This window comes from Emydura macquarii, unplaced genomic scaffold, assembly GCF_026122565.2.
Source record: "Emydura macquarii macquarii isolate MOO-44397 ecotype Brisbane River unplaced genomic scaffold, CSIRO-AGI_Emac_v2 contig_2768, whole genome shotgun sequence".
NCBI lineage: Eukaryota > Metazoa > Chordata > Testudines > Chelidae > Emydura > Emydura macquarii.
In genome coordinates, this window is record NW_027132905.1 from 5,193,487 (window position 1) to 5,206,634 (window position 13,148).

The 13,148-nt window shown below is 38.4% G+C and overlaps 1 protein-coding gene across 2 annotated transcripts in view; it reads right to left on the reverse strand.

Annotated features, from left to right (window-relative positions):
• RUFY1 (RUN and FYVE domain containing 1) overlaps positions 1 to 11,344 on the reverse strand; it is a 39,581-nt gene extending 28,237 nt beyond the window's left edge. Inside the window, exon 1 of one of the 2 annotated variants that reach the window (XM_067566240.1) lies at positions 11,302 to 11,344. In XM_067566240.1, coding sequence (XP_067422341.1) covers positions 11,302 to 11,344 — 43 coding nt within the window. Of the gene's footprint in view, positions 1 to 3,957; positions 4,229 to 11,301 lie in introns of those variants that run through there. The other variant, XM_067566239.1, reaches the window with a different exon arrangement.
• Positions 11,345 to 13,148: the final 1,804 nt, after the last annotated feature.

The following is a 13,148-nucleotide window of genomic DNA, read 5'->3' on the forward strand; positions in this document are numbered from 1 at the left end:
TTTTTTAAAGAAACAAACTACATTAAAATAGGAATTGTCTGAGAATCTCACAAAAGCAAGGAATCAGTTTAAGGCCAGAAGAGAACCCCAGATCATCCTGTCCAATCTGTATATCACAGGCCACCAACACCCAAAATTAGACTGAAGCATTATAGCGAGACTAAACTATTATGTGCCACAGGCAAACAATAGGAGGGACTGAGGTGTACCAGTGTCCGAGGCCTCTGCAAAGGCAGGGAACTCACTGAGATATAGCCAGATGATCCTGGCAAGTAACCCACACCCCATGATGCAGATGAAGGCAAACCCCCTCCACCCCAAGGTCACTTCTCAAAGAAGGAAATCAGGTTAAATCTACCTTTGGTAAAACCATGTTGCATTACATCGATTTGGCTCCATGAATTTAAATATTCTTTTCTTCACAATTTGTTCTAAATCCTGGCATACTACTGAGATCAAACTAACAGATCTGTAATTGCCTGGATCAATTCCTCCCCCGCCCTCTTTCTTAAATACATATATGGCTGTAGCTACTTTCCAGTTATATGGTACTATCCCCAAATAGAATTATTGAAAATCCTTGCTACCAAATTAGCAATCTCCTGTGCCAATTCTTTGAATATTCTGGGTGCATTCAGCTTTATGTTTTTCTTCAACTTCAGATGTGGTAATGTTTCTATACACTTTCCATATCCTAGTCCAACCCTGGGGTTCTACAACAGACCCTAACGCTATCCCCACAGAACCCCTTTCACAAACCTTTCCCAAAGAAATTTTGACCTAAACAGATTCAGTTTTGTCCATATTATCATTTTGCATTTCTTTAGTTTACCAGATCATTGATGTACAAAGCTGTCCCAACCACCTTTACCTTTATTTCCAACTCTGCTAACCAGCACATAGCCTTCACTACTTGTATCCAGTCATAATACTATTTCACCATGTTTCTGTAGTCCCTATAATATCTGGCTTGACCTTAACCACCAGTAGTTCCAGTTCCTTCATTTTATTGGCAAGACTCATTGCATTCATGTACAAGAACCTGAGTTGTTTCCTGCAGACCTCACCCAGTTTTCCAGCTGGAAATGCAGTGCCATTGAAAAATGCCACACATCTTTATATATTGCCAAATTAATCATGGGTACTTGCTCCTCAGACAGCAATTTGGTAAAGATCTCAAATTTGTGAGGCTGAATTTTACAGGAGCTGGAGGGCTGCTCCACTTTAATACTATGGAGGCAGCCCTTTAATTTCATTACATTGCTGTCTAATAGTGGCATACACAATTTTAATAGCCGCACAAACACAGCAGTTCACTTAATATACATGAGATCATACACATGCAAAGGAATGTATTTTATAGCTTTGACTTTTTAGTTTATTCACAATCCTTTGTACCTCTTGGAGGCTCTCCAAGTGCTTTACCAACTGTTGGAGGCCCAGTACAATTTGAGTTGCTTGAGCACTGTCCTATAGGCCTCACATAGCTTCAGTTGCTTGCTTGGCTATTCTGACCTCTGTAGCATGACATCTTCAACACCAACCAGTTTTGCAACCAGTGTTATTTTTGCATGTAAAATCTGATTATTATTAAAAGACTAGAGGAAAATTCTAGTCTGTTTTTCAGTTTACTGTGCATTTGACAGCACTTTATGTATGCATCTCCACTTTCCCCTGTATAGTTAGTTTCCTGTTCATGCACATTGAAAGAGAAGGGAAGATATTTTAAAAAAGCAAATGTAATTGTAATGCAACAAAAACTGGCAAAGTAATACAGGGACAGGTATACTGCCTGAAATCACTTAACTCATATTTTGAAAGTGATTAGATTTCAAGTTGATGTTTCTAAATGATTTTTCCAGGATTATGGGAGTGGGGGGTAGGGTATGCCCAGATTTGAAAGCAAAGGAAACTACCACATACGGATCTCCCCTTTCCCACTGGGAAAGTTGCTCAGCCATCTCTGCAGCATTGTTCATTTCCCTTCCCCTCCACTAGCTCTTGTGAAGGGTGCTCCACATAGGGCTGGGAAGGCTGGAATGGTGGTGGTGGTGGGTAAAATGGGGCAGGAATGGATATCATGTCCCATCTGGCCCTGGAAATTCTGAAGATATAATAGCACAGCCTGGGGAGCTCACATTCTAGTGGGGAAATCTCCCTTGTGGGCTGGGTTGGGTTCCAAAGGCAGCTTAATTGCAGCCACAATGCCAGGGGCCAAAAGGGGTCTAGCAGAGACAAAAGCGCTGCAGGAACATATGACTGCCACCTAAATGGCCCTAGTCTCCTGCTGTCCCCCTTCCAGGTACCACAAGTGGTGTTCTGGCTAAGCCATGCAGCTCATACCACAGGATTTGGAGAGGGAGGGGCAAACTCACACCAAGCTCCTCCTCATGGAATGATGCAGGGTGGAGGGGGCAAAATGCCACCAGAGGATTCTTATGGACTTTTCCTTCTCTTGAAACCAGGTATGGTTTTAACCATTGGGGGTGCAATCTGAGCCGAGGTCCAGGGCCTTGACACTATGATATACTGGGATTTATTTGTTGATTAGAACTAGATATTCAGTTATTAGTTTTCCATATGCAATCAGTCCTGTGTTATGCCTTCATGGACCTACACACACAGAGCATTAAGTATCTTGCTGCTATACAGAAACAAATACTCCGCTATTCTTTTTTTTGGTAGAAGCTTCATTAGGTGCCTACTGAAGTTTGAAAAATGCCATTGTCGTAAACATCCCAGCTCCTGTTCTTTATGGAAGTAATTAGATATAACAGGGAATTGGACTACTTCAGAATATTTTGATCAGAACCAGTAATTTTTGCACTGTTCATTGCAGATCTCTCTCTCCTTGTCCCTCCTCCCATGTTTCCTCTTCTGCTTTTCTCTTCCTTTTCTCTAGTTCCCTTTTCTACCGATCCTTTCCTCTCCAGTTGTTTGTCAATAAAACATTTGCCTTGCAGTGGGACCTGAGCTGTGCTAAGTCAGCTTACCTGGGGATAGAACTTTCAGTAAGTACAGTAGACCATGACAGGCAAAGATAGGGTAACCTCAGAATCTGATACCTCAATATAGAGCTCCCAGATAAAGAAGGGGTCAGTCCCATTAGAGGATGCAGAGCCTTCATGTCTCATCTTTCTCTCCCATGCCTGGCACTATGTAGTCTCCTTCAAGTTGGTGTAGCATTAAGTCTGCAACGTTAGAAGATTTCCAGTTCTTCTGACTTTTGTCAGACATTTTTTGGAAGACTTACAAGAAACACCTTAGCTAATATATGCAGCAATATACAGAAGGGGACATTCTGACCCTGCTGAAATCAGTGGCAAAACTCCCCTAGACTTCAATGGAGCCAGGATTACAGTGATGGTCTGGAAACAGATTTAAGCTCCTAAAAGAATATCCATAAATGTTTGCTAATAAACAGTTCAGTTTCTCTTAAGAATCTTTTTCTGCATTATAAATAATTTTAATATCTTGTTATTTAGACATTGCAACTCTTTATTGCACAATTAGTTCCTGATATTTCATTACTGTGTATCAGAGAGACTGTGGAAGTCATATGACCAGAAAACAATATATATAGTTCCCTTGTATATACTGAGCCCAGCTATAAAAAAAGAAAGACCATACTAGCCACTGATGCAGTCATACTACATATAAGTTGAATTTTTCTGGGTAAGTTAGAAATAAAAATGTAATGCACAAAAATTAAAAGCCATCATCTCAAAAATATTGAAAGGTTATGCTGTCCCTGATAATGTAAAAAGTTTGCTGAGATTTGTTCTCTGGGTTCATATGTACTTTGTAGAAATCATTACAGTATCCACAGAAGATAGTTTTTTAAGAAATGCAAAGTAATAATAATGCATCTTTGACATTAAAACATGCCACTTGCAGGCTATAACTAACTTATTTGTACATGGTGCAAGTAAGTTTACTGAATAAACATAACCATACTTGTTTTTGCTGTGTTGTCATTGCTGACTGGTTTGGGTACGAGTCCTACCAAAGCTGCAGACTTCAGAGCGTTGCCATAGCTCACTGCTAAGTTTTCTGAAGCTTTCTTGGCCAGTGAAAAGATGGGAGCAGACCATCCTGCTTCTTCAGCAGTTTTCTCTTTCCCCTCCTTTTTCAACTCAGTTACATTAGGAATCAGTTTTCTGTCAATGATCTCAAAATCTTCTCTCTCTTCCACGGCAGATGCATTGCAACTCTCCCCTTCAGCCATCTTTAAAATGTCATATGACACTAGTCATGAGCAATCGAGTTAAGCAGCAACTCCCTGCCCTGTCTTCCAACTTGTAGTTGATAGGAGTTATATAAAAAACAAACAAGTGTGTACTGAGCAATACAATACTGTACAGTACTGTACAATATCCATTTGCATGAGCAAAAGTGTCAGATACTGAAACTTCTCTGTGATTGTGGACATTTTGCCTGGTATGCTCCAAATTAGTATATTTTTGGTTGCTGATTAATTACAACAAATGATATCACCTTAGGTATTGTGTTGTGAATGTCCTTTTGTATTGTTATTTCCAACTGTTATTTGCAGCAATCTGAAAAACCCAGTGAAGCCTCTGCCTTTCTACACAATATTTTAAGTTAGCATTTTGCCAAAGTATATGAAGTCACAGATTTTGCAGTATTTACAAGCACACTCAACCTTTTAAGACTGGATTGTCCTGCCTAAAACTGGACCATCATAACCTGTAGAAGAGGGTTGATAGAGATCTATTATACATTTTTGAAAGTGAAGTATGCTCTCCTACACCATCCACACTACAAAAGTAGCCATATTTAAACAGAGTTGTGAAACATGGCTGCAGTTTAGCCACATTACAACATGCCTGTGTGGATAGAAAGGACTTGTTATAATTATGTTGGGGAATCAACCAGCATGGTTAGAAAAATGTAACCTTACCAGGTTAATCTATAGATTAAAACAGGGTTCCTTATCCTGGTTGAAATATGCAGTTTTCTGTCCAACAACTGTATAACACAGCTGGATGCTTGTTTAAACTTGTATTAAGCATGGCTGGCTTTCCTGTTTCTAAATTGTACTTTTGTTGGATAGACACGGAAACATTTTGCTTGGTGGAGGCTAATAGGACAGGGACAGGGAGGTAATCAGGAACATCTTGTTACCAACAAACTTGGTAGCAGAAGAAACATCTTTAGGCTACAAGTCTCATCTTTTGTTTATTTAGATTTTTTTCTAGTTTCAAATATATTTTATTTGATTGCAGTAATGAACAGAGGACCAAATTGCAAGGAGAGTTACAGACGTTTCCTCAAGAGGATGTATGCACAGCATACTTAATAGATAACAGACAAGACTGATTTAAACAGTGGGGGAGAGAAAGAAACTGGTCATCATGCTCGGTTATGAAGCAGAGTCTTGTTGGGCTGATTAACTTTTGTAAATTAGAACGTTTGGGGTCAGACTGGGCTTCTTTGTTCCAGGGAAACCTGTTAAAGGGATCTGAGGGGAGGACATTGACAGTTTCTGTTCACTAAACCTCTGTATGGAGGCTTGCTAGCTACTGAGTGGATGACTTGTGGTATTGGTGAAACAATGTATTTTATTCCTCCAGGGCCCACCCTCTGCACAGGTGCTTCCAAGAATGGGGAGTATGGTGGAGAATGAACCTCCCCTTTCATACAGGAGAGGGGGAGAGCTCTACATGTAGCTGTAGGGAATGCAATCTGGCCCCAAATCGGGGTCTTCCTAACATTTTGTATGTAAACTACTGTTCTACTCTCAAGTATTCTCAGGAACTGTAAACACGTAAAATCACACGGTTAACTTATTCTCCACAAAACAATGGGCAACTTCTAAGTGCTCATGAAGGGTGATAGAACCTCTGAAGCACAGGCTTTTTGGAGGGGGTGAGGGGGCATTGCCCCCCAAACTGCAAGCCTCGGGCAGGCATAGAATTGCCCCCCTCCTCCCCCCCGCCCGCAGGCATGGCCCCATTGGCCTGGCTGGAGCTGCCCCCCCCAAATATAGGAGTCAAACTACACCTGTTCTCTGAAGGCTGAAATCTCTTCTTCACCCAGGATTTATTTAAACACAATATAGGCTTTAACTGCTCAGCAGCGTGGCTACAACCAAAGGTTTTGGACTCCATCTAGTGGGATGAAATGGTATTTGACAGTGTCCATTTGTTCGTTTTTTGTGGAAACTAGAACAAAGGACAGTTGTTTTGTAACAGTTGTATAGGCCCCAGTCCTGCAATTGACAGCATGGCCCCCTAGACCTCACTGGGTCTCCCCATTAGGTGCAGGGGCTGCCTGCAGAGTCAGTTGCAGGAGCAGAACTCCATGGGACTAAGGAGGTGAAACAAGAATGGTATTCTCCAAGGGCCTTTGATGATGTTATTTCAATTCAACTGTGTTGAAATAAAACAAAATAGATTTCTACTTTCAAATAATGTGAAAGAAGAACAGAGGGGGCAAATAGAGGGTGGAGATGCCTTCCCTGTCTCCTGATCTGCTGCTCCCAGCAACTAATGATGCAACAGACACAGATTAGCATTACAGTACATATGTTAAATTGCAAAAATATTAGCTGGAAGTAAGACATGAACAACAAAAGAATATACCTTCCCAAAAAATAAGAGAAAATGAAAAAACTCAAAAGAAATATTTGAAAGTGCATAGTAAGATAATAGTGGAACATTTCATTTCAATCTCCCTGTCATGTAAGCTCAGAAAAGAACTGTTTTACTGTGCACAAGTTAACTATCTAGTAAAAATAATTTAACATTAATAAGTCAGCCAACTGAAATAGCATTAAATAATTCCCCTCTTTTTGGAGGCTAGAGACCTTTTAACGATGTAAGCAACCTGAAATGCTAGGGTTGTTCCAGTTAGGTACAAATTCTTATGGGGAATGTTAAGAAAGCAACCCAGGATGTTGTTTGGCTTTAGCAGAATTACATAATAAAAAGAAATAATTCATTTCATATAGCAGGTTGTTACAGTTTATATTGTTTTAAACATTTATCAATACAAGGGGCATTAATTATGGGCAATGCTACCATTTAAAGTTTCTCATATTGATACAGATCCCAAAGTGAGTGGAGTGCTACTTCTGCATTTCATGGTTCCCTTCTGCTGTGACATTTTATTCCAATAGTCATCTCTGACACAAGATTGTTAGTGCAGCTCTTACTATCTGTGTGAAGGCAGAGCACAATTTTCTTCTGACAACCCATTAAGCAAGTTGTCTAGCAAGGTTGCTGAAGAATGTAGAGGTCAAGTCTGTTACTTAGGTGACATATCTGTCCTATTTCTACTTGCTCTGATGTAGAAATCTGCCAGATGCTTCTAAATGTGGGCTACCATAACAGGCCATCTTTGCTACTACAGAAGTCTAGTTCTGGTTACACACAGCTTTTATGTCTTACTGTTGTGTTTTATTATTTTTAAAATTACTGTTTTAAGTATCAAAATCATGCATATGATCATGTAATCGAGGGAGCCAGAGTAATGATATATATATCCTTCGTATGGATGCCTAACTTTGATCCTGAAGTTACACATTTAAGGGATTCTGGCTATCTGAAATTAATGATTCTGAATTTTAAATGAGAAAAGGATAGTTTATATCAATTGCATTGATTTTCAGTGACATTGAAAAGAATGGAGAAAGTGTCACTGAATGAAAATTTAATGCAATTTTATATAAATGGTTTCTTCTAGTTCAATTTTTTTCTTCCTGAGCTTTATTCTGACATTCAGTAATACTGATTATAAAAGACATATTTTTGCTATAGAAAGTACTCTGATATGTTTCAAATGCATCATGTACATCACTGTCTAAAGATGTAATTATTTTATTAATTACTCATTAATAAAATATCTGATTCTGATCAGCCATTAAACATACCTTGCATTTATGTAATGTCTTCCACTAGAATATCAAAGAGTACTTTACAAATGGTAAAGTGACACCATCAAATTAATAAAAAGCATTTCCATCTGTTTTTTAAAAATTCTAGTGTTAGAGGTGATACCTAAGATTATTGTAACTGGAAGGGAGTAGAGAAGAAATATTTTGAATTTATTTTGTGCATTTGACAGCACTTTATATCTAATCAGCTAGGCCTGGATCCTGCTGATATTTATATAGAGTTCAACAGGACTTCTTATGGGAATAAAGTTACTCAGATGTGCAAGTATTTGCATGATTGGGGTCTTAGTTTCCCTGTCTGTGTAAGTTTTTCCTCACAACAACAGGGGAGAGAAAAACCCAGTAAAATGGGATTGTAAAACCACAAAAGTTGGCAGGGGAATTCAGGGACAGGTGCAGTATAGGAAACTGCTTTTAACTAATTTTTTTAATTGATTAGATTTTGAGCTATAATAATCATAAAGTTAAAGGCCAGAAGAGGTCACCAGAACATTTAGTCTGACCTCTTGCACATCACAGGCCACTAAACCCTACCAGTTACCTCTCTGTTGAGCACAATAACCTGGATTAGACTGAGATATTACAGTTTTCAGGAAACTGAACTCTTGTGTGCCACAGGCGGAAAATAGAAGGTGCTGAACTGCACCAATTCCCTAGGCCCCTGCAGTGTCAGGGAAACAATTTGGTGAGATATACCCAGATGATCCTAACAAACTGTTAGAGCCCAATGCTGCAGAAGGAGGAGAACAAACAAAAAAAACCCAAGGTCCCTGCTAATCTGTCCTGGGGGAAAATTCCTTCCTGACCCTGAAAATAGTGATCAGTATGACCCTGAGAATGTGAAGACCAATAAGCAAAGCATCTGAAACAGAATTCTCAGTACTGTCAGAGCACTGGCACACCCTGTCTGATGTCCCATCTCCAGCTGTCCCCATCTCTGATGCTTCAAAGAAAGGAGAATCCTTCCTCCTCAGAATACATCTGGGGGAAAAAAATCCTTCCAGACCGTGTACAGGCCACCAGCTGAAGCATGAGATATAGACATAAGACTGGAAAGGACTCCCCATGATAGTTAATATTTAGTAAATTAAGCCTTGACACCTCTATGGGGTAGTTCTCTATTTCACAATTGATGAAACTGATAAACAGAGAGATTAAGTGATTTACCCATAGCTACATAGTCTGTCTAGAACATGTAACAGAACTAGATCTCATGACTCACAGTCCTGTTAATTGGAAAGTCACCCATCCTTTCAAATACTGGTTTGTTTTCCCAGAGAGATAGAGGAAAAATACATCATTTTGTTCTGGATCAGTTTCCTGTCCTGGTGGGTTGCAACTTTGTTATAGAAGTGTGAACATATCAGTCAATCAGCATGTTTGTTTGGCTTTAGGGAAATCTGTTGAAACATCAACAGCATAGCCAGTTTATTAAATGTTATGAAATAACAGTAAAAGAAAAATGTTCCTGGTAAACTTTTTATGTATTTGAGTGATTCTAGGAATATAGATGTGCCAGAGTTTATTCTGAAATTACTCACATACCAATTATATTGGTATTAATGAAGGTCTTTGGCTTTGCATTTATATTCTATGGGTATAAATTGGTGGGTACCATGTTTTAGTATCATCTAGATTGTTTTGTATAGGCTTTAGAATGCTTATATTCTAGTAGCATCTGGAGGTCCTTGTCAGGAATGGGTCCTCATGTTAGTCACTGCACAAACACATCAGACAGACCCTGCTCCCAAGAGCTTACAAGTTACTTTTAAGACAAGTTGCAACAAGAGACTGTAACAAACAATAGAGGGAATGGGGAGGGGGGGGGGGGAGAAGGGGGCCGATGGCATAGGAATAAAATTATGCATTTACATAGCTCAGCAATGTGCAGTGATAAAAACAGGCAAAGGATTAAAAAAAAATTTAATATGATTTGTTTGTTTGATTTTAATTTTTTCAGTGGATCTCTGGGATGGATACAGATGAATAAACATGATCTGGGCATTTCCTAATGTCTTACCCTGCTAGGGGCCATCCCCTAGAGACTGTTGAGAGTTTCTCCATGTGTACAATGGGATGAAGGGATAGCAAATGGGGGATCAGACAAAGATCTCCTGTTTTCTTTGGGAAATCACTAAGAAAATTTTATAGCGCTTGTCAGTATTTTCTTACTTGTCCCATTATTGCACAGTAATTAAATTATTACACTTTGCAGAGAGAACAGTTTTAGTTGTTCCACATGTAGCATAGCTAATCAACGAATAGCCCTCTCAATCACTTTTAATCAGAGAGCTTACTTAAAGCATCAGAAATTAGTTCCAGTTCTGCTCTTGCAACTGTGCTGCAGATCAAGCAGCCATTCGTTTCCTATCACATCTTCCTCCTCCACTACATAAATACACCAGCCAACACACTCCTTAGTGCAATCCACCCATGATTGCTACTACAAGATCAGCTTCTAGATACAGATGCTTCCATGAGGTACTAGGGTCCCTGAGGGGAGGATAAATTGTGTTGGGTGAAAGTGAGTAGTAGGAATTAAAAAACAAAAAACAAAGTAGTAGATAAGGCAGAATATTTGAGGGAGCTCCTTGTTAAGAATTCATCAGCAATTGACTGGTTGATATTGGCTTGATATGAGAAGAATGTTATGGTTTAACATTCAAACAAACAGTTAGAGCCAAATCCTGCATTCATGAGTATCAGTGGGAGTTTTGCCTGAATAAAAGAGAGTAAACTGTGTAAGGACTTACCTCAAGATTTGAGAAGCGATTTTATAGTGATAAATAACTAGTTCCTACTTTTCAAAGCTGCCAATAAAGCAGTTAATAGAAATGAGATGGGTTCAGGAATTTTACAGAAACATTTACCCTATTACTGTAGGAGCTGAGACAATAAGCAGGACCCCCACTAGATGGTACTGTAACACTTTAATCATGGAGAAGAGCATCTGAGACTAGATTTTTACAGTGCATTGAAATCAATAGGAGTTGGGCACTTAAATACCTTTAAAATTCTGGCCCCCCAATGTCTTGAGAAGCATGTTGAAAGGATCAAGAGAGGATGTGATAGTTCCCTTTGGCTCCTGCACATTGCATGGGTTCTCTAGAAGAAATAGTAGGGATCATGTTGTAAAACTACCTGGGGCAGAGCAAATACCTTGCAAGGATTCATTGTTTTATCAAGCTCTGTGTAGTACTAATAGATTGAGTGCAACCCTTAAAATAAGATACTGATTTTGAAGAGATCTTTTAGTGACTTCATGTTGGGACAGAGGTTGAAAACCATGATACACACATTAGACCTATTCCCATTTCAAAGCCCTACTTTTTCTGAGAACACTTAGTTTTATTTGAAAGGAAATAGGCTGATCTGCTTACCTGAGCAACTCCTAAGATCATGGTCTTCAGTGAAGGTAGCCATGCTAATGGAGGCCATTTTGGGGGAGGAAAGTAGTTGTCTGGTGTGCATTTATAGAAAATGAAAAGATGTGCTCAGTGATCATGTGTTACCTAAACCTACTTTAGTAAAACTCCCCTTTGGCATACCCATACAATTGGGTAGACCCAGGTGAATTCAGGATCACTGGAAAACCTGAAAGGCTACAGTGACCTGATTTTAAAGATGCTGAGTGACTTCTGTGGGATTTGTAGGTGTTGAGAAATTATTAAGAAAGAGCACACATTTCTGTTTAATTTTCTGTGTGTTTTTAATTTTTTTATTAGAAGCTTTAGTTATTTATGTAGTGCTACAAGGCCTTTGTAAAAGCCAAGGAGTTTAAAGGAGTGAAGTTGCTTGACTTAGCCACAATACAAGAAATCTGAGGACACCTATCTGAATGGGAAGAGTTATGGACTTTGCAGAGCTTAAACCTATGATATACTTGTGTTCCCCTCCTGCCCCAGTGATCCTCTTAATTACTATCTGAGCCAAAACCGGTCCCATGTAAAAGTATCCAAATTGAAAAAAGAACAGTTCAGCTGTATAAATATGTGATGTTTATATTTAAAGAATTAAGTTACAAAAGAGAGAGCTGTTTATATCATCAAATTAAATGACAAAATAAGGTCTAAACTCATCCTGTTTTAGGGTTCATAAACCCACTTGGGAAAGCTTCAAATGTGGTGGGGGATTTAGTTAACTCTATAATTGTGTCTAATTCAAGTTGACCATATAAACAGCTAGCTTTTTTCTAACGTGACTTTTTTTTTTTTTATGTATTACATCTGATGGCTGACTGGTTTTGTCTTGGTTTTTATTGCATGCTCTCATTCTTTTAACTTGGCTGCTATTGCATGTAGAATGTTTTGTGTCAAATATACTTTTTGGGGGCTTTGGAAAAGTGATAAGAATTAATCAATAACTGGACTGATTGGTGGGTGGGAAGGGGGGAAGAGATATAAATCTTAATTAAAAACCCAACCCTAACATGGCTTTGAATGCAGTACCTTTGAACTATCAGCAGAAGTGTCTGTCTCATACAATTTTCAGCTTATACCCAGGGGAATATTTATATGGGGGTTAAGTAGGTACAGAAAAAATCTTATATTGTTCTAATAATGTAATAGAAACTTTATGAATTACAGAAGAAAACAGAATCAGATATTTTATATTGTCTATAAAATGCAAAACACATTCCCTAGATGATTCTGAAAACTACCATTATGAAAAACTATGCTGTATGTTTGGTTTTTGTTTTTGTTTTTTTTGTTTTAAACAAAGCATTTACATGTTCATTAGACATTTTAAGTTTATTATCATAATTTAGAGTTAATAAATGCAACAGTTTATTTGAGAAAATAAAAAATGGATGAATTTGTAATAAAAATAGGACAACCATCACTGGGTTTGGTCAAACTGCCTCAAAAATCACAAGACCATCACCTTATCTGCTGGGCTATATAGTCTTTGCTTAAAAGCTTTGTAAATTTACAAGCAGTGGTCCCTGGATGCAGTAGAAACATTGAGAATTATTTTTAAAAAGTAGTTAAAACTGTGACTATTATTGCAACAGAATTCCAGAGACATTTAAATTTTATGCAATACTTCATGGAAATCAGACATAATTTACTGAGTTCTTTGCTTCTTCAAGTTAAAAAAATGAAAAGGAATCAGGGAAGGAATGCTTAGTTTCCCACAGAATATTGAAGTTATAAGTTTCTCCTTCAATAGGGAGGTTATTAAAATGACTTTCAGTAATTGATATGAAAGGGTTGTCAGATGCATG